Source organism: Centruroides vittatus, unplaced genomic scaffold, assembly GCF_030686945.1.
Source record: "Centruroides vittatus isolate TY-2023 unplaced genomic scaffold, ASM3068694v2 contig_461, whole genome shotgun sequence".
NCBI classification, from domain to species: Eukaryota; Metazoa; Arthropoda; class Arachnida; order Scorpiones; family Buthidae; genus Centruroides; species Centruroides vittatus.
In genome coordinates this window covers 704,966-720,225 of record NW_027122257.1, presented here as the reverse complement: position 1 = coordinate 720,225, position 15,260 = coordinate 704,966, and the positions used below count along the sequence as shown (strand labels likewise).

Sequence of the window (15,260 nt, the reverse complement as noted above, 5' to 3'; positions counted from 1 at the left end):
TTTTTTTATAATATGAGAACTCTTAATTAATAATGTTTTCTGATAAATAACCTGAGATTTAAGCCTTAAAAATTATATTCATGATAACCCTACGCGAAAGTAAAATCAACAATGGTTGAGCAGTAAAACTGGTAGAATAACAAGACTTTATTTTCCTAGTGTTAAATGCAGGTTCTCATCACCACTTAGAGATTTGCTACTGCTCAACTACTTACTGAGGATGACAATTTTAGAAGCTACCAGGCGATGTATAACCGAGCAAAAACTCCTCTTGCTTTTGCTCTACAGAAAACTTACACACTGTCGACCATATAATTTATCATTGTCCAATTTACGATCAAGATAGACTTATTCTGAAATTAGAAATCTTTACGCTTGGTTTCAGGTGGCCATATCCACTCGATAAGCTTGTTCAGAAGCCACTGTTTGATGCTTTTTACAATTATGTTTAAAAAACATGGAAGAAAAGGCTATTTATAACTTCTAATTTCTAGTTTTACGTTTTAGTTTTCACTAAAAACTGAATACTAATTTTATGTTTACTTTGTATCATGTATTTTGGTTTATGTATTCGTAATGTTGTACACCCATAGGAGTGGTGCACTTATTCTAATTAAAAAAAAAAAGAGAGAGAGAGAGAGAGAGAGAGAAACCACCACACGGCCTTTCTCCCATGATAAAAAATGTGTCTGCTAGAGTTATTATTCTATCACGTCACACTTGACGGCGTTAATACAACGAGCATTCTTAATAGAAACCGCCAAATTGAAGCCAAATTCAAAACTCCACCACTCAACGAGATCAAAAAATAAAAATAAGAATATTACGTAAGACGAGATCTATTACCCCTACCGGAGTAAGAAATTCTTGACTTCCACCCACCCCAAAATACCTTACGTAATTTATGGACGGCCCCTTAAAGTCTAATCACGAAATATAGTCATTGATCTTAAGATGTTAATCTCAAAAGTTAACAATGATATATAAGGAGAAGACAGTAATTAGAGGAGACCGGGGCAACTTCATCAATTAAATTTATATTCTCCCATTCGCGTCAGAAAAGGAGCTCTTTAAATTCTCGATTGATATCCCACATTCGGACCTCCCAGTCGACCCCCGTTCGGGTCCTCACAGGGCACCCCCCTTTCTTTTAAAATGTCGCATCCGCTGGCGACATTTTAAAAGAAAGGGGGGATGTCCTTTGGCCTCGCGAACGGTTACCCTTTTGCAGAGATCCACTGGGTATCCGACCTTGAACTGGTTAGACAGAAATAAAAACCATTGTAGATAATATTTTATTTATTAAGATTATTTTCTTGTATTCTTGATTATTGCAACATTGTTCTAAAACGAGCAATTATTTATTATGATATCGTCACAATGTCGGACTGCAATTTGTAATTAATTTAATATAAAATATATGCTCTCCAGCTTCAAGTTAGTAGTGGCTTGCCCCTGTATATCATACTTTTTCTTTAACAATAGTGTCGCGCCGGTTATCTATTGACTGCTTTCAGGGGAAAACTTTTAAATTGAAATAACGTGACCTCCAGTGCAAACCGGAAGTTCGTATGTAGTTAATCGGGGCCTCCTGCCCCTAGGTTTTTCATATCTGTTCTCGAATTTCATTTATCTAACACCGTTCTCGAGATTAACGAAAGACCAAAAGTCGTCTGCAACGTGCAAACTGGATTTCCATTGCTTGCAGCTCCAAAAATGCCGTAGTAGCGGGTTTTAGTACGAATTCTTTTATGGAAATGTCTTTTGCGTGACCCTAATGTTACCGTATCAAGTTAAGTCGCATTTAGAAAGCTAAATATGGGCAGCTTCGAATAGAGGTACTTTCCTTACGCCAATAACACATTCGATATACACCAGTGATAGAGAAATCGACATATACAATTTAGTACTTGAAAGTTTTGATGTATACACGCGCTGCAGTCTGAATAGAGGAAGTGCATTATCCGGACCGGGTTCCGCGTCTTATCTTTACCTTCTTATAAATGAAAATTTGTTGAAATTGCGTTATAACGTCGGCTTCGAGATGGAAACGAAATTGGAATTCTCCCTAAGATTAAGAATTGAACTCGGACTCGGCGGTGTACGAAACATTTCTACGATGCTACTCGGTGATTTTGAATTACTAGCAATACCGGATTCGTGACTCTCGAGCGTAGTCTTCTCTTTTGCCCGTCACTTTGTTTTGAACGTCCGTTATTTATCACACGTTGTATCTAACGTGTTCGTAATTAAATACGGCCGGCGCGGTTCGTTTTTCAACGTGAAATCTCGTTAATTTTGGATGCCTCAAGTTTTCCGATATCCACGTCATTCGTACAAAGTAGTTTTCACCGTAATTTCTTCGTGTACAAAAATTTACTACGAAAGTATTATGGTAAAAATTATTCCATACGGCACGCATTTTTTACAAACTACGCGCGTGGAGAAAGTACAGAAGCAAATGACACTTTAACAAAAAGAATTATCCTGTACATACGCACGCTTGTAGTATGTATCGTATTTGTTTATATTTGCATGCACGGGCCTGGAAAAATGCCCCTATCATGTAGTCAATATGACCTCGATCTTTGGTGTCTTGGAGTGGTTTGGTTGGTGTGCACGTCTGTACTCGTGTATTATCGCGACAATTTGTAATGTACTGTACACCAAAAATAGTTTTGAAATATAATAATACAATTCGGGTTCCTGTAGGTACGTACAAATTACACACACATGAATACACGCAGGAGTGCAAAAGTAGTATAAAAAAACATAAGTAGGTAGTAAAAACCATATTTTTACATAAATTAAATTCACAAATAAGGAATACGAGGTTTAGATTTTATTCGTATTCGGTAACCCCACACGTGGACAATCTGTCGAGGGGGAAGAATGCCTCCTGGGAGTCTTTTATGGGAAACTGGCCCCTATTTAGGTATTGTCACATAAGGAATACGAATTATAATAATGAATACCAAACATACGTATTTCTCAGATTCACAACTGTGTAATTTTTTGCACCCCCGTATATAGGGCGTACTTTGTTGTTTGTATACGTGTATAAATTTATTTAGAAAACTAGAAAATTTAGTAAGCTACTTTTATACATCGAAGTACTTCTGTGACTAACTTTTAAACATTAAAATAGTCCACTGGCAACTGCTTTGTGTGTATTTTACCCACAATAATAATAAATAACCACAAATTGCGTGGTTATTTATTATTTTTTTTTAAGATGTACACTTTCTTCATACAGATTACCATTCTACCTGTGAAAAATTATTTCGAGTGCTCCATTTATTAATGGTCATTAAAAGGAATTTTCGTTTGGTGCCACTCAAGTTTTCTTTTTATTGTTTTTAAAATTTACAAAACCGCGCTCGTTACAAATTACAATTTGACAATTTTAATTTCGAGTATTTTTAACGGGCGAATTACGTTTGGAGTATTTAGTACCTGAGTAAACGAGTGTAGAAAATTTGAACTTTAAATATTGCGACGGACGTAAAATCGAGTAAGAACGAGCAGTTTACAGTGTTTGACTCGACGAAATAAGACCTACGGCAGTTGTTTTAATTGTATATTTATATTATATATTTTAAAAAGTAACAATATAAATACTCGGCCAAGGCAAACGGGCGTCCTTCGCCTCTGTACAGGCAGCCGAATACGGGAAAATCGGGAATGTTTAGAAGATGCCGCTCCACCTCGATATAACGCTACTTTTGGACCGTGGCGTTCGACACCTCCGAACTCTTGCTCCTTCGACATCTCTCTTAAGATTTCTTTTACTAAAAATATATATATATAGGGGTCTTCCTGTCCGGCTGCCCAACACGATAAATGCCATTTCGACGGATAGGATCGACGGACGTTAGGAGGATCCTTCGGTGGACGATTCCAAGATGTCGGAGGAGGAATTGGGAGGCGGCGACTGATCGGGAAGATGCGTTTCCAACGTTTTGACGGTGCTGAGGATGTTGGCTCGTTGCAGCGGACTCATCTGCTGCACGATGTGAACGGCCGAGTCCACCGCCACTTCCGGGTAATCTTGTAACAATCTGAAAGGGGAAATCGGTTAGAGGGGTAAAGGCCGGGGGAGGGGACAGAGAGGAGTTACTTACTTGCGAATGTGAGACAACACAGCGTCTCGTTTCAGGCAGTGGATGTTGTCCTTAACCACGGATCTCTCTCGAGAGCTGTCCAGTTGGGAGGTGAACCATTCCACCACGGCCTTGTTGTCGTCCCACAGATATTGCTGTCGGTATAAACGGAAATTAACGGAAGAACTTACTCCCGCGCCGCTCGAGAGCGGAAACACTTACATTGACGGCTTCGTGATACTCCAGGAACCACCGACGGAACATGGATTCGATCTCCCCGTCGCTCAGGTTGGGTTTCACTTCCAAGATTTCCGCTTTGATCCGGTCCTGAATCAGCAGGCGGCGGAGTCTCCAGTATAGAAGGGTTCGACTTTTGGACCAGGGAAGAACGTCCTGCGAGGGAAGAGGGTGAGCACGGCACTTTTTCTCGCCAATTCTTTCGATGATCGGCTTACCTGCATCACTCCTTTCTCCTGCATGTGGGCGGGAGTGTCGTGTAAATCGGCGAAGGTCAGAGCCACCTGGTGGTAGATGGGCAGTAACAGCGTTTCCCTCTGTTCAAGTTGCCTCTTCAGCGCTTCCTTCTCGCTCTCGGATGCGTCTGACGCTTTTAGCTGTGATAGAATTTCCACGCAGGTGCTGTCGATTCGGTGCATGCTTTTCAACAAATCCTTCTTACGAAATCTGATTTCTACGGTTCCCTCCGGTTCTAATATTCCTCCCCTGCACGAGAAATTGGTCTCAACCGACATCTGACCGTTTTTTAAACCTAATTTATTAAGTAGGAGTCGACTCTACCTGCTTTCGGGTGCCGCGTACATTTCCATGTGTTTTTCGTTGATGGTGGCATCCACCACCACCCACGCTCCTCCCTCAGTTCCGCGTAGGGAGGGATGTAGACGATGATCGGCTGGTTGTATTCCCTCAGTGCATCGACTATATAAGCTCCGAATTTGAGTACTTGGTCGTACATGTCTACGAGAAAAAGACGAATTAGTAATACGAAAAACAATTTAGTAACCGAATTCTTGGAATATTTACCTTTCATTCCTCCCGAGAACCCTCTCCAGTTGGCAAAAATAAAGAGGGGCAGATCTTCCTTGTTGAAATCTAGAATGGCCTGTGCAGTTTTGTAGGCCGAATCGGGGAACCACACCTGCCCCGCCTGAGAAACCACCTGCGAAATTTGAATATTTTAAACGTTAGAAAAACAATGGAAAATTCTACTTTTGGGCCGTAATTTTGGGGGCGGAAAATACCTTGGCTTCGGAATCGAGATTTGCCGGATCGGCTGGGATATCTATCTCCACGGTTCTTGTCTCCACCGCGATGACACCCACCGGAATGCCTCCCAGTCTGGCTCTTCCGCAAACCACAGTCTTGGCCCAAGTCTGCATCACTTCCATGAACGAACCGTGGTCGAAGAATCCGTCCTCCCAAAATCCAGAAAGAGCTGCGTGCGCGTGACATCATTTATTAATTAAAATAATTTAACGTAGATAATTATTTCGCAAAGAAAAGCATTTTTACTTACTGGGACTCTCTCTTCCAGCCAGTAGCCATCTGGGATCGTAAGGAGCACGAGTTGGCATGTAAATAACGTCTCTGTCGATGGAATCTAATGACTCTATTACAGGTAATTCCGCTCCTCTTTTCTGAGTTTAGAAAAAAAAAAAATGAATTTTTATAGATTTTTACACAATCTTTATTGAATCCGAAAAGGATCATATTCGGATAACTAGATCTTTTATCCTACAGAGACAGCCTGTAAGTAAATATACACCCATACACTTTAGGTCGCTGTCTTTTTCATGGTGTCCAGGTGACACAAATGCCACGTGTAGATATTAAAACCTCAAAACTTTAATTCGGTTGAGCTTGAAATCGACCAGTTCCTTTATCTTGGCCCGTGGAATGTCAACCTGCTCGATATGCAAATGATCTAAAAGTTCTCTGAGAAAGAGGGTTTTTGTAAACTTTGTCGCACTGCACGATCCGACGGATTCTGGACATTTTTGACTGAATTCATATTGGGTGACTGTGGAAGCTTGCAGAGCCTTGCATTGCTAGCCAATTCTGGGTCTTTTTGGCATTATGACAAGGAGCTCTGCTGTCTGCGAATGGAGTGGATGTTTCAACTGTCAGTTCGCCGGAGAATATTGGAAGACGACCCTTCTCCAATGTGACAATGTCGGAGAAGGTAATGTGAAATTTTTCGGAGTTAACATTGCCTCGTGCATTCACTGGCATTCGGGGAGTCTATTTACTTATGGGTTGTGTCTGTATTTTATACATTTTAATACTGGTATAAAGACTGGAACTTGAACATTAATAAAAGAAGAGAGAATTTGAACAATATCTTGTATGTTTATGAATATTAAAAGACACTTGATTGCTTGCTGTTCTTTCAATTAGTTGTATGTTCTTTGAAACTTAGTATAAAGCTGCTATTGAGAACAAATCATACAGGAACACTCCTCTTAATAGAAAAAGTAAATTTTTGTTTTCTATTATTTACAACAGATGTGCATTTTGGGCTTTATTTCCCTCTTCAGGCCTTATTTTATAATGCATACCGGTAACACTATATAAAAAAATTACAGAATGTATTTAATAATTAATTATATTCAAAAATTTTTCAAAATAATTATCTAACATAATTAAGATGTTCTTCCTCCCCATCCCCTTTTAATTCACTGCACTGTATAACGTATCAGACTTCCTGATAAACATACGGGGAAAGCCTTTACACCTTGTTTTTAACCAGTGGTGTGTTGTCATTGGAAGTGGTGGAAGTGCCGCTTCCCTTGTATTTTCTAAAATATAAATTTTCATATTTACGCGTAGTTTGAATTAATTAAAATTAATATTTTATTATAACCGCATTATGTAACTTACAAATTTCTATACTACGTGTGAAATAAACGATAAGATTGTTATTGTATACAGTATTCGAATATCAGTGGCGGAATGGAAGCACTGTATTGTCGAAACCGACCAGCTTCCAAACAGCCAGATTATAGGCATTGACGCATGCGCTTTACAGAGCACCAACCTCACACAGTTTAGCTGGTGGAAGCTACACATGTATAACGCTTCTAATGATTCTATCCCGGACCAGTTCTGAGCTGTTAGCCGCCCTCGCCTGATTATGTGAATCATTTTTATGGCAGTTCTGTACAGTTGACAAAAGTTTTAAAAAATCCATTAAAATATTTGCTATTTTTATTCTGCTCTCCCATCTTATATTACTTACGGATTTCAATGTTAAACCTGTGATATACATGGGACATACGAAATCGTAATAAGAGTATGTAGAAAAATGTGTACAATTCTTGTACAATGTTAAAAAATTAACTGTTACTTTGGCAGCATCATTTACAACCAAATGTAATGAATGAGACGCACAAGGTACAAAAAAGCTTTAGAATTTATTTTCCTTAAATTTATGATTTATATATCCGTTGTCATAAAAATTTGTCTTTCCACTTTTTTCCCAAGACTACAAATATTCAGGTACAAAGTAACTGGTTTCAACTTATTTCTACTTAAGAAGATAATTAAATAATTAAAAGATTAGGGAATTGGGGACATAAATAAAACCCTGCTGAAAGAGCCAGAATTTTACTTAAACAAAAGCTTAACCGAACCAATCTTTAGCCGAGTACAGTGGGGACTGATTTCTTCGTAATATTAGATAATAAAGACAGAAATTTTTCCAGTTCAATGAGAGTGACTAAAAAGTTGTAAATTTTGGAAATTTTCATGGACACTGGTCATAAAATGAATTAGTTAGAAAACAAATGACAGACAATCTACTTAGTATTAAGTTTAACATATTTAGATTTTTACAGCTATGGTGAGAAACGTTTAAAATATACAACAACCCTGTCACATTCTTTGAGGTACACTAGTGATGCGACAAGAGGCATTTGACATTGACTGGTATCGGCACCCTCGGGATTTGGCATGCACACACTGCACACCTACCTGGACCGTTTCTGATTCCATCCATTAGCCACTCGTATTGAGCTATTTGACTAAGTGGATTGTTTTAAAATTTAAAAAGTAAAGAATATTTTATGTTAATTTTATGTACGTTTCTTTACAAAGCTACATTTAATTATAATTTTTTTTAAAGTATATTAATACAATTGAACAATATATTGTACCAGGTATGTATATCCACCGCACATTCTATTTCACCAAGTAAGTTTTTATAATTTATTTTTCATTTTAGCCCTTATATCGTGGCTAGTGATTCAGAATGTAATTGTGATATTAAAAATACATTTAGAGAAGTCTACAGTTTTTACTGGCTTATCGAACAAATAAATACAAATGGACTCCCTAGACCAGAGATGGGCAACCTTTTTCTATGTAAGGGCCACATTTTAAGACTTTTGAACTGATGCGAGCCACATACAAGAGAAAGAGAAAAAAAAAAATGTTGATAAATCAGAATTATTTATTCGTATATACAGTAATTATAAATTAGCATAGGTATATAATTTAGCTTCTGGAACTGATGTAAATGTAATATATTGGAAATATTTGGTTAAATATTCGTCACTATTAGTTTTAAATTAGTTTCAATGTGTCTGTTAGCCAGTTTCTTGTTTTAATTTTTACTAAATTCATTGCGGGAAAAACTATTCACATACATAAGTTGTAAAAATAATGTTTAAATTTTTGCTGCATTATACTTCCTTAAGCTGGGAAATTGATATATTTATTCACATTTTATGCGTCGCGGGCCACAAAATATATGAATGTGGGCCGCAGATTGCCCATCCCTGCCCTAGACCATCACTGACGCACAATTAACTGACTGCTCCTGGAAGTCGGCTTCTTACAGAAACACAGCTTCCTTGTCATCAAATGTCATGACACGCCACTGTTTTTAACCAGTTTTTATTTGGTTTTAAAGTTTTTGTTTTTACTATGTTTATTAGTAAATTTTTTCTACATTTTAATCAGAATATTTTTATTTTTACAGATAAACCCTCTTATTATTTTTAACAACATTGTATTATATTTATTTATTTTTTACTTTATTTCAGTTTTACTTGTTCTACCTACAGTTCTACCTAATAATTAGTAATTCCAGTTGCCACTATAATTATTTTTGAAAAATTTTTGAATATAAATAATTATTAAATACATTCTGTATTTTCTTATATAATATTACAAATATACATAATAAAATAAAGACTGAAGAGGAGAGGAGCAAAAAAGCCCGAAATGAATATCTGTTGTAAATAACAGCAAATAAAAATCTACTTTTGCATCAAGAGGTGTAAGGAACTGAGTCCGAACGTTATTTTTATTTTATTATTATTTCCGTTTTATTATCTTTTGTTTGGGGTTTATGTTTATTTAGGACGAAGGTTCCCCACCACTCTCTTGTTAGTAATGAAAAATGAAGATAAAACAACTCACGGAGAAATAAGCGCCATAGGAAACATCTTGCGCACTTGCGCTGCCCGGCGGAAGTAACAGTCCGCAGGGAAAAAAAATGGATGGGGGAGTCCCCACAATCACTAGTAGAGAAATACTTGATAAACCGTCTTAAACATCCCAGAAAATTATGATAAATATTTTGTAAACGGTTTATAAGCTTTGTCGGAAACTTAAAGCTGCCAGAAAAGAAAGTTAATGTTAGCAACTAAGTATGTAAATAAGGGGAGTAACCCAGCTCAAGTGTGACGTCACCTCACAGTATAAAACCCGTACGTTAACCGAAGAAGGAGAGGTGATTTCCAAACCGAGGTGAATTCCAAATCGAGGCGACTGTGAGAGCGAGGTTAATTCGAAAGCGAAGTATTTTCTGATAAAAGTCCAGATTGATAGTTGGACGATCCAAGGTGTTAAAGAGGAGTTCGATTGATGATTTGACGATATCGAAAGGATTGAAGAAATAGTTTTCTTCGTTAGTGAGGTGACGGATAGATGTTTAATTAGTAAGAGATTTTGTTCATAGTTTCTAGGTATTTGATTTGTTGAATTTCAAAGGGGAATTACTATTAAGTTAAGCTAAGTAGCTAAGTTTATTGTCGGGTTGACTTGTTGATTTTCGTTAATAAATTTTATTTGGAATTATTGACATTTGTACGTAGTACGTTCTAGTTATTAATTAAATATATTTGAACTTTTGATTTGACTTGGTATTTATTGTTATTATTACTAATCTTTCGGTGCACACTTAAAAGCCCAGGCCTGGCAAACTAATCTCGAATCCGCGTAAAGTACCCGTTAGGTTAACGGAAGTTTCACCAACCGTAATTATAGTCGGTTTCCTAAGCTACTAAAAAAATAGTACTTTACAGAGGAATGTTCCTGTATAATTTGTTCTCACTAGCAACTTTATGCTAAGTTCCAAAAAACATACAATGTTAAAACAAATTATTAATAGTGTTTACTTTTAGAATCTTGGCCAGATAAAATAAATTGAAGAGGGCCTGTAAATTAGGTTGAAAACGTTTGTTTTGAATTAAATATTTCTCTCAACAACTAAAAGGTGTTTTGTATATGTTTAAAATATATACTTTGAAAATAATACCTTTGGGATGTATGACAGCCATTTTAGCATGATGTAAGTTCCTTCCAGATCGTCCGGTGCGGTTATGTGAGAAACTCCGTTGTGGTGCATGATCTGAATGCCTCCCAATTGATTGTTTGACGTGTACACTTCTCGACCCAATAACTAAAATTGAAAACAGTACAAAATATGTCATTTTTGAAGGAGAGTACTAAATTATTTAAGCAAAATGAAAATTACTTTATTTAAAGCTCCAGCGCCAGTTAAGATTATATGTGAATTTTCTACTTGTATGACTCTCTGTCCTAAACGAACCAGATAAGCTCCAATACCAATAGCTCTGCATGTGACCTATTCCAAAATAATTTCTAATATTAACAAATTATATAATATATATATAGTTTTATGTCAGTTACTGTTCAAGTAATATACCAAGCTTATGGTAACAATCTCTTTATAAGCCTGAGAACTCTCTCCTGCAATCATTCCGGCGTATCGTAAATTTTCGACACCTATTCCTTCCTGTCTTCCTGTGTAATATAATACATAATTACTTTGTAAAAATTATTGAAATTAAATTCCATAAGTACAAAGAATTACCTATAATAGTTGTTATTTTATATCTTGTTTCTCCTTCATCTTCTATCAGTTCTGTTTTAACTGCATTTAATGCACTGACTTTTTTGAAGTTTTCGGGAGTGAGGTACAAATATTTATAACCCTAAAATTGTAGTAGTATTACTATAATAATACAACTATGACATTCTAGTAGCTTTACCGAAAATATTTACTTTATCGGGTACATCTGGATCGACCCAAGCAATCTGAAACAGTGGCTTAATTTCCTCTGCCAATCCTATTCGAGCTCCGCTATTTGCTGAAATGTACAGACGAGGTATTCCTAGAGCCCGAGCTTTCTCTGATGCCCTCTAAACAAACATAAATTATATATTTAAAACTTAATACTATAAATATTTATTATAATGAAAATCATAATGTTTTAGATTTATATGTAAATTAAATAAAAACATTAACCGAAATAATTTTAAATAAAATTATTCTAATAAAATTAATGTAAATTTTATTGTAACATATATGTAGAAGAATTATGTTAGCTTATTTACAGGATAATGTTATTGAAGGATGTTTTCAGCCAGTGTTCTGCAGAACAGAGGTGTTCAAAAACTTGCCTCCACTGTTCCACAAAAAAAAAAAAAATGATGAACTTTTTATTACGAGTTTATTCCAGTGCACTATAACATATTACTTTATTCATAGACAATTCTATTTTTCTAATTCTATACAATAAAGTTTATTAGTTTATTGCTTTGTTGTTTTGTGAGAATAGTTAACATGAAACTCTTATCAATTTTTGAATATATTGATACTAATTGATATTATTGCTAATTGCCTAATAAGAAGTATGTGAATGGTGTTCTGTGGCTCCAAAAAGGCTGAGAACCACTGATGTAAACAATATAAAAAAACTCATTTTAAATTATCAGATGTAGATATTTTACACAAAACTAGTCTGTCTATGGAAAAAATCGACTTGGGTATTAACCAATGAGCATTAGTCATTGATCGCTTAGTTGTGGCAAGTTACTTCTGGTTTCTTCTTCATTTGTTAAACACATCTCCATCATTATAAACAGTATTATGGAAGCTTCACGTTCTAGTACTGGAATACGAGGAAGTTTGCTACAACAGTAGTTAAACGTATAATTCTTTACAATTAATGAATGCTATAAAAAAATTAACACAATGGAAAAGTCATTCTGCCATTTAGTGAAAGAAAATAATATGTCAGGCAATATGTGAATTTTATTTTAAGTGAAAAGTGCTGACATCATTAGGAAATGTGCCAATTGGTTTAACTGAAGCAACATCACACGTGATGTCACTCTCAAGTTGATTCTTTCCATTCACAGACTATAGTCATGAATAGAAGAAATAACAAAATATTATTATAGTTGTAAACCAAGAGACAACCTTGATGATAATGGTAATTTTAATATTATCTGTTAATAAATGTATATATTATTCATTGTTCTTTAACATTCATTATGATCATTCAAGGACAAGTAGGTACTAACCAAAAACAATAAATCCTCCCTAGGTGCAAATGTTCCTATCATATGAGTTATATCATTACAAATAACAATTATGTCTCGCCCTTCGGGATATTCAGGTGTCATCATTGTTATTTTCCATGCGACCATTCCAATCTACAAATAAAAAAAGAAGTAATACATTAAATTATATGACAATGTATAAGTGAATTTTGGATTTTACTACTCACATCATTCTCTCCTGGTATCCTTTTCTGTTCTACAAGTTGACCTTTGCTGTCTAATACTAACTCTACTTGTCGCATCAACTGGGCAGGTATTTCTACTTCTGGTCTGCGCATTGTATATTCTTCCCAAAGACGGATAAGAGCCTACATTTGAGTAATACAGATGTTATACAATGTATACAAAAAACATTTCTTTATTTGCTATAATATGTATATTTTAATTTTTATTTATAAACATTCTAAAATGTATGCCAGTAGAAGAGTCATAAAGATAACGGTTTACAGGAAGCAAAAGAAAAGGAGAGAGGCTGAAGGTAAAAGGAGAAATTTGTTGAAGGAGAAGCAGATAAGCAATAACAAACAAAGCTACCATCTAAGAAAATATTTTACTTTAATTTGATATAATGTTTTTGAATTACATAAAGTACATAAAAGCATTTCTAAAAAATTCAAGATCAATCACAAACACACTCAACATGAAACTAAGCAAAGACAAAAGATTAGTTCCTACTAAAAGCAAGATTTCTTGTTAGGTGAGTATGTGATTTATTTATTAGAGTTTATTTAGTTACTTTTTGTTTATTAAGATTGTGCGTTATATTTGCAAATTTTATTTAGGAAAAAACGTTTTCTTTAACTTTATTTAAAACTATCGATATTTTCTATAAAAAAAAAAAGTGTAATAAATTTCTTAGTAGTAAATTACTGAATATATTTTAAAAAGACTTTTCTTATAATGGAAATTTTTAAAGTTGTTTTGATTGTTGAAACCGATTGTTTAAAAACTATTAAATAACACTATTAAAATAAAAAGATTTAAGAAGTTTTTATTGAAACTACAGAAAGACCCTGCTTAACATGGGGATGCATTCCTAGATGACAAAGCACCAGACAAAACAATGTTAAACGAGATCACTTTAACTGAGTAAATAGGGTAAGGGGAACACGCACCAAAAGTAAACAGATTTTACTATAATTTTAAGTTATTTTTATATTAATTTGCATAATAATATATGTTAAATAACACAAACATATGCACACAGAAATGTAAAGTTCATTTTTTGTGATGAAAGTCCTGACTTTTCTGAAGTTCTTGTTTTCGCGATAAAGTCATCATGTAGTTTCATTTGTCACTTTTTCTCCCTAAGCAAATATTGGTAGCATAAAATTGCATCCAAAACGTCTCGTTTTGCTTTTGCAATCTTTTCAAAGTCTGGATTATTCACTAGAATTTGATCAATGATTTCGGTTATCATTACCAAACTTTTACTAAGGAAAACTGTAGAGAAATTTTTTGGGTTCTTTGTCTTCAGAATCTCTATTTTCCAGTTCTACAAGAATTCCTTGTTCTGTCAGTTTTTGAAGGTCGTTGTTGGTAAGGCTCTCACCAGAAACCTGCAGTAATTCCTCAATATCTTTCTTGTCTACATCTCCTAGTCCTGTATCAATTAGGTTCACAATTTGGTCAACCTAATGATACAGCAATAGGCTCTTCTTGTTGAGAATTCTTGGATACCTTCAGCCATAACTTCTTCCACACTTCGTTCATGCATTTATCAGTTAATTCTTGCCAAGCAAAGTTGATATTTCCTATGGCATCCACGATGTTATATTTTTCTAAAATTGCACAAAACAAACATAGATTTAAGGGAAGTACAGCACTATGACAAATTGCCACTTTTTGATGATCGGTTTGTGTTCATAAATAATTGTATTATATATGAATCGATGGAATGCCGCGATAATTTGAATCAGTGTAAATTTTGAGCTTTTTTTTAGGCTTCGAGCAGATCACATTATATCGAATCAGCATTAATCAAGGCGACGTTAAGCAGGATCTTACTGTACTTTAATGTTTAAGATTATGATTCTTTGTTTGAAATATAAACAATTTTCTATTAAATTTTATAAAATCAATTCAATAAAATAAAAAAATTAAATAACAATTTTCAATGATTATTTGAAACTCAGAAATATTCACATGTAAAATATAATACTTCAGATTTTTGAGATGTAGAATTGTGTTTTTTTTTTGTTTAAAATATTTATATATAAATACTTTCATTATCAAACTAGAAATTTCTTTTGTATAAATATATTAAATTTAAAATAATGGTAAAACTCAGAAACACAATACTTTTAATTGCACGTTTCTTGGCATCCCACAAATCTTTAGAATAAATTAAAATAATTAGTTAAACTCTGTATACTCCATATAAAAACACTTTAGCTAAAATAATTTAAATAAAAATTATTCTTTAGATAGAATAATTTTTATGCATTAATTTATTGATAGAATTAGTAGGAAAAAAAAGCT

At 34.6% G+C, this 15,260-nt stretch overlaps 1 protein-coding gene across 1 annotated transcript in view; it reads right to left on the bottom strand.

Moving 5' to 3' along the window:
• Positions 1-3,567: 3,567 nt before the first annotated feature.
• Positions 3,568-15,260, bottom strand: part of ACC (acetyl-CoA carboxylase) — a 79,322-nt gene continuing 67,629 nt past the window's right edge. The window contains 16 exon segments of the mRNA XM_067273107.1: positions 3,568-4,061; positions 4,125-4,258; positions 4,326-4,496; positions 4,559-4,826; positions 4,902-4,977; positions 4,980-5,078; positions 5,145-5,280; positions 5,363-5,556; positions 5,638-5,758; positions 10,666-10,809; positions 10,885-10,995; positions 11,077-11,174; positions 11,245-11,365; positions 11,436-11,573; positions 12,741-12,872; positions 12,947-13,087. Coding sequence (XP_067129208.1) covers positions 3,875-4,061; positions 4,125-4,258; positions 4,326-4,496; positions 4,559-4,826; positions 4,902-4,977; positions 4,980-5,078; positions 5,145-5,280; positions 5,363-5,556; positions 5,638-5,758; positions 10,666-10,809; positions 10,885-10,995; positions 11,077-11,174; positions 11,245-11,365; positions 11,436-11,573; positions 12,741-12,872; positions 12,947-13,087 — 2,271 coding nt within the window. The 3' untranslated portion in view covers positions 3,568-3,874.